Below are 6,000 nucleotides of genomic sequence, written 5' to 3'. Positions count from 1 at the left end.
CCTCAAAGCCCACGTAACAACGAATTTAAGAGGAAATTAACATTTGTTACGTAAAATTCTCATAAGCAGTCACATTGGTATTCGCGAAGTCTCTCGCCTACGCAGACGATTTGACCGTAGGAGTTGTAGACCAACAAGATGCTGACCACCTGTTTCAAATCCTCGACATATACTCGAGAGCTGCGGACGCAAAAGTCAACATTAACAAAACGGAAGCGGTCGCTCTCACGCTAAGTGCTCGCGCCTCGATAAACCCCAGATGTGAATACATTCCAGCAGGGGGGATAGTTACCTGCCTCGGCATTCCAATTTATCTTCCGACAGCAGATAAGCCCACACAAATGCCAGACCACCCAAGTGAGGCTTATTACACATGTCAATTATCAAAGCTGAGACAAACGATCCAATCATGGAGGATTCGGAAACTCTCACTCCTCGGTAAAGTATACCTGATCAACTCTCGGCTACTGTCCCGAATATGGTACGTTGCCACAATTATACGCCCACCTGAATACTTCTTCAAAGAGCTGGACGAAATAATACGGCAGTTCTTATGGGACGGACGTAGCCCGCAAATCAGTCTCAAATTGCTAGCAAAATCCCGAGAAGAAGGTGGTCTTGGACTCATTCTCCCTCGCCACCAAACAACAGCCCTACTTGCCTCATGGATACCAAAGTTCGCAGAGGTACTAAAAAGGCCTAACCAAGACCCAAAAACACCTCTGTGGGCAAGCATTCTGAAGCATAATCTCTTGAGCATGTACGCTCCATTCGGATACGAGATGTCCATCTTCGCAACCACCTTCACATGTGCCAAACGTGGGTGGATGCCTAACAAATAAGAGAATATTTTGGGGGTAGTATATGCGCACAAACAGAATACTTTTTTTGTTGTGGTGGTAACATTATCTATTATAAGAGAGTTCGTAGCGGAATCTGGTGGAGTTTAGATTCGTGGCACTTTTGTTGTAATCCGTGACATATTAATTGTTTTGGAATCCTAAACAAAGAAAGTTGCTGCCAAGCCTCCTGATGGCTTTTATGAATAGAACAAAAGCCCCCTCATGAGACTTATTAACGTTACCCCTTTCTATACTATCATTTGTCCAGGAATTGTCTTGCATATTTCTTAGAATAATTTCTAACTAACATATAGATTTTTTGTTGCTCTGTTCTACTTACAGCTTAGCTCAGCAAAAATATTGTGGTTGAAATCGAGCAAACACCGAAGACGAGTGTGATTCATTTTTTAATAAATGCATAACTCTAAAACGGCGATTGATAGACCAAAATAGCCTTTTATTTTGTGGCGTCCAAGATGGTAACCAGATTATATTTCGAAAAATCCTAGGTATTGCCATTTATATGTTTTGTCGAGATGTGTCTTGATGGACAAGAACTATATTTTGGTTATTATTTGACAACCTCGATTCTGAATTGGCTCAATATTCTTCTTTTTTATGTAAATATACTTATTTTTTAAGGGGAGCACTACGCAGGAAGTTTGCGCAATGCCACTCGGTCAAAAAGGAGGTTACAGCGAGAAGTTTAATGTGAAGCCCGAGAAGTATAAAATCCTCCTCTCTTCTTCAGCAGGAGTGGAAGAGGCATAGTTTATTTTTTTACACAACATTAGTTATATCTGTAAAGCTATGTTCAACCTACTGCAACTTTTTTCTTTGTTTAGTTTAATTGGACTTGTTTGGGCGGCGCCTCTTGAGAAACGACAATCCGACTACCTCGATTATATTAACAACTACCGCTCAAAACATTCCGTCCCTTCCTTGAAGTACAGCAACGAACTCTACGAGATTGCTCTAAATGCTGCAGTTCAATGTAATTTTGATCCTGTATTAACCAACCAATTCACTCTTCCGTCTAGTGGAAATGCTAGTATCAACTTTTATCACTCTAATATAAACCAACCATGGGATTACATCATTAGTACCTGGTACAATAGTGGGAAATCAAGCTACAATTATCTGTCGCCTGTAATTAATGCAAACACGAGTACGTTTATAAATCTTGTGTGGAAATCAACACAATATGTTGGGTGTTCAACTGCTGATTGTACGGCGATAACACCCGATTATCCGTTTATGGGTGTCTGTGTGTTTAACCCATCAGGTAAATTTCGAATATTAGTGTGATTACTATTCGAGTTACTAAATGACAACTGAATAATTTATAGCTGAAAAAGACGCGACACCGGCTGTTCTTAATAGCAATGTTCTACCCTCTAACAATTAATGAATTTACTTTAGTGAATATCTTATGTGTAATTGATATCTTTATCAATGTTTTATCATTTATTTATTTTCTGTTTTCTGGGGATTTTGAATATACTACATTTGTTTCATGGTATAGTAATGTTAGAATAGCACAGAAAAAGACAATCTAAATGGAAACATTACAAGTTATTATTTACGGTTACCTTTTATTATAGAGCTTTCATAATTGCACAATCATAGACCAAATTTTGCAATCATTGATATTTCCAAGTATTTAGTGATATTCTTTCGAATGATGGGTCGGTCATTAAAAAAAATACTATGAAATTTCCAACTGGCATATATCTTTAAGATTAGTTAGATAAAAACTGGAATTTTTTCCCCTGTGATAACTCACTAGGCAGACTAAGGCCATCATATCACTTCATACATGAAGGATTATGTAAATTACCTGATGATTGGCCATGAATTTAAATACATGCTAGGCATTTCGAGTAGGCGGTTTAGTGGGGCTAAGTCTAATTTTGTGTTTTTCTGAGTGGCTAGTATCGCTTGAATATTCACCATTATGATTTCTGGGCTTCTTTTGGCTGACACTGTGGATTTGTGGGGTGGTTTTACGGAAAATCGGATTATTGAAGTTTGAAATTTGGTGTATTAGCTTGGGAGTTCCTGAGTATTTTGCTGGGATATTGTGCTTTTTCTGGCTTCTCAATCTGTATTCATATTATCCGGTGTAACTTCATGGAGGGATGGGTTGGGTTTCTGGGCGTATTTATATTATTAATGCTTTTTGAACTCTTTTGAGAATTCTACTTGCATTTGACCAAAAGTCTTTAATTACATACGAGAATAGCTCTTCTCCATAATAGGATTATTTTTTTGCCATCTATGTCTCTATCTTGCGGAGTAAGATATTTTCTAAGGGTTTCAGAGAGTTTAGACTCGGTTCGAGTATGGCGTAGCAGTGATTATAAGTGACGTCTGTCAATTGCAAGAGTTTATGAATTAGTTGTGCTCCTGGTAGAAGAGTGCTCTAGGAAGCTATTTTAGCGTCAATAGTTTTAGTAAAAGAAACTGCTCATTTAAAAAAAACTGGGCTATTTGAGGCATATTTGTAGCATAGTAGTATTTTCTCTAATTTGTTGCAGTGGACGCTTTTCCCATTATAGGAGAGGGTTTGTGGCGGTGTCTTGTGTAAAGTTTACCATTCACGTACGATGCACTCTTTGTTAGCATTTGGATTGCTTTGAATTTCAAAGAGAGAGTTGCCGCCACAGCCTCGAATAGATTTTTTTGGTTAGATCAAAATGTTAGAAGCCAACTAGTGAGATTTAGTTATTTTACTCTTTTCCACCCTATCAATTGTCCAAGTGTTCTCTCATATTTGTCACAGAGCAAGACACATCTAACCAGTATATAGAATCGAGTTGCTTCTGTACTTACGGTTTAGTCCTAAAGTTTTTCCGGTTGAAAATAAAGCAAATACCGAGGTCAAGCGTGAATCATTTTTCAATTAATGCAAAACTCTAAACCACTAATCAGTTTATAGTCCATCTTGGCCTTTTACATTGTGGTAACCATTTTAATAATTCAGCTATATTTCGAAAAATCCAAAGTTTGACTTCAAGCTGCTACTTGTAGATGAAATTGAAGGAAATGATAAATAATTTTATAATTAACACCAACGTCGATTCTGAATTGATTCAAAATTTATATTGTTTTATGCAAATATACGCATATTTCTCAGGAGAGAGCCACGCAGGAAGTTTGCGCACTGCCACTTGGTTAAAAAGGAGGTCACAATGTGGAGTTTATTGTAAAGATGGAGAGGTATAAAGCACTCCTCCGCGCTTCAGCAGAGATAGGAAGGCACTGTTTTTTTTTGGCATAACATTAGTCAGATCGGAATCGTTATGTACAAACTGTTGCAACTTTTTTCCTTGTTTAGTCTAATTGGACTTGCCTGGACGGCTCCTCTTGAGAAACGACAATCCGCCTACCTCAGCGCTATTAACTATTACCGCTCAAAACACTCGGCTCCTTCTCTGATGTATAGCGATATTCTCTATGATCTTGCTACATATATTGCAGTTCAGTGTACCTTTGACCCTGTGATACCCAATCAATTCGACACACCGACTAGTGATCCGTATATTCGTATCAGTTTTTTCAACGCAAATCAGAACAAACCATGGGATTATATCGTTAGTGAGTGGTATAATAGGGGGGTATCAAATTACAATTATTTGTCGCCTGCAATAAATTCAAATACAGCTACGTTTGTAAATCTTTTGTGGAAATCAACGAGATACGTTGGATGTTCAAGCGCTGATTGTTCGGCAGTAATGCCCGATTATCCTTACATGGATGTCTGTGTGTTCAACCCAGCAGGTAAATCTCAATTCTTAGAATGCTTCCTACTCGAATTTCTAATGAGAGCTGAATAATTTGCCTTGTATAGCTCCAAGGGCTGTTTCGCAGGCCGTTCTTAAGAGCAATGTTCTACCCTCTAATGGTTAATATAGGTGAATTACTAGGTGGATTTTTTTATAAGTAGTTAGTATCTTAATGTTTTATCACTTATTTATTTTCCCTTGTTTGGAGATTATGAATATACTGCATTCGTTTCAAGATGTAGTAATGATAGGATGGCTCTGAAAAAGGGCAAACCAAATGAAAATATTATGAATTGTTACATCTACAATTTATTTTGAAATCTTCATATTGCATAGAAATAAGACAAATTCTGCAGTCATTGATATACCTAAATATCTTTTGATATTATTTCAGATAGATGGTTAATTATTAAAAAACAGGTAGAAACTGAAGTAAGGTTAAATATCCGTCAATGCACCAGGTGCTTGTTGATTGTACTCCAGGAGTCCTAAATCATATTAAAGCTTCACCAGTATCGTCAGGATATCAGTAAACTTATATGGGGCGCCTGTTATTTGTAGGAGCTTGTATAAGCCTGCGTTTTAGGTAGAAGGATGAATTGAGAAGGTATTTTGGAATCATTAGCTACAACAAAGGAAAATTTTCAAACACATATTTTCTATCTAAACTCTATGTTCCGCATATCCTGGTTTTTCTTTTCTACGTGAAAAACATAACGCGAATATACATAACATCAATGGCTACATATTGAAATATTTGAAAATATCTTTAAAACGTTCGGGCATTCCTAATGGAAAAATTGTTTCATTTCAACTTCTTCTCAACATTCATTAAACATTCTATTAGAAAATGTGGTTAAATTGTATCAGTCAGGTATATTGGGGACAAAAATTTTGATCTCTCCGGCCGGGAATTGAACCCGGGTCGCCCGCGTGACAGGCGGGAATACTAACCACTATACTACCGAAGATTCTTATTTGATTTTCCGTTGTGAGGAAATTTGGTACAATATGGATTTATGGCGCAGTAGTAGAGAATGGAGGCTTAGCTTTTGTGGGGGAGGGTTAGTGTAGTGGACTATCCCTGGTATGCCGACGAGAACGGCGTGGGTTCGAATCCCACTTCCCCCACCAGCACTTACTCTTAGTTTGTGACTGCTGTCCACTTGATCAGAAATTGAGTCTACATTATTGAAAGGATCCCTCCTACGATAAGTACAAAGATTACATCGGTTTCACGTACATGCTATTCACGACAACTACGATACACGCATATCGATTGAACGCCTATCTACCAAGGACCTATATCTTGTTATGTTGAGTCCATTGACATTAACTTCATGTAATATATGGAAATTAAATATATAGTT

General features: G+C 37.6%; 3 protein-coding genes and 2 non-coding genes across 5 annotated transcripts; 4 read left to right on the top strand and 1 right to left on the bottom strand.

Moving 5' to 3' along the window:
• Positions 1 to 341: 341 nt before the first annotated feature.
• On the top strand, positions 342 to 842 carry VTP21DRAFT_9582 (uncharacterized protein; the record flags this gene model as incomplete). The annotated part of the gene is made up of 1 exon (XM_069400554.1): positions 342 to 842. One exon carries the CDS (start codon positions 342 to 344, stop codon positions 840 to 842), a length of 501 nt encoding a protein of 166 aa, XP_069254469.1.
• Positions 843 to 1,511: 669 nt separating this feature from the next.
• VTP21DRAFT_9581 (uncharacterized protein) lies at positions 1,512 to 2,250 on the top strand (the record flags this gene model as incomplete). Its single annotated transcript, XM_069400553.1, has 3 exons — positions 1,512 to 1,612; positions 1,688 to 2,127; positions 2,192 to 2,250. The coding sequence occupies 3 exons, from the start codon at positions 1,512 to 1,514 to the stop codon at positions 2,248 to 2,250; spliced, it is 600 nt and encodes a 199-aa protein (XP_069254468.1).
• Positions 2,251 to 4,147: 1,897 nt separating this feature from the next.
• Positions 4,148 to 4,754, top strand: VTP21DRAFT_9580 (uncharacterized protein; the record flags this gene model as incomplete). The annotated part of the gene is made up of 3 exons (XM_069400552.1): positions 4,148 to 4,442; positions 4,509 to 4,625; positions 4,696 to 4,754. 3 exons carry the CDS (start codon positions 4,148 to 4,150, stop codon positions 4,752 to 4,754), a joined length of 471 nt encoding a protein of 156 aa, XP_069254467.1.
• A 775-nt stretch (positions 4,755 to 5,529) lies between these two features.
• VTP21DRAFT_t50 lies at positions 5,530 to 5,601 on the bottom strand. Its single transcript has one exon. It is a non-coding gene; the product is annotated as a tRNA-Asp (tRNA).
• Positions 5,602 to 5,688: 87 nt separating this feature from the next.
• VTP21DRAFT_t53 lies at positions 5,689 to 5,761 on the top strand. Its single transcript has one exon. It is a non-coding gene; the product is annotated as a tRNA-Ser (tRNA).
• The last annotated feature ends 239 nt before the right edge of the window (positions 5,762 to 6,000 follow it).

Source organism: Calcarisporiella thermophila, assembly GCF_041956535.1.
Source record: "Calcarisporiella thermophila strain CBS 279.70 unplaced genomic scaffold VTP21scaffold_5, whole genome shotgun sequence".
NCBI lineage: Eukaryota > Fungi > Calcarisporiellomycota > Calcarisporiellomycetes > Calcarisporiellales > Calcarisporiellaceae > Calcarisporiella > Calcarisporiella thermophila.
Note: the sequence above shows the minus strand (reverse complement) of the source record. Positions and strands in the feature narration are given on the sequence as shown.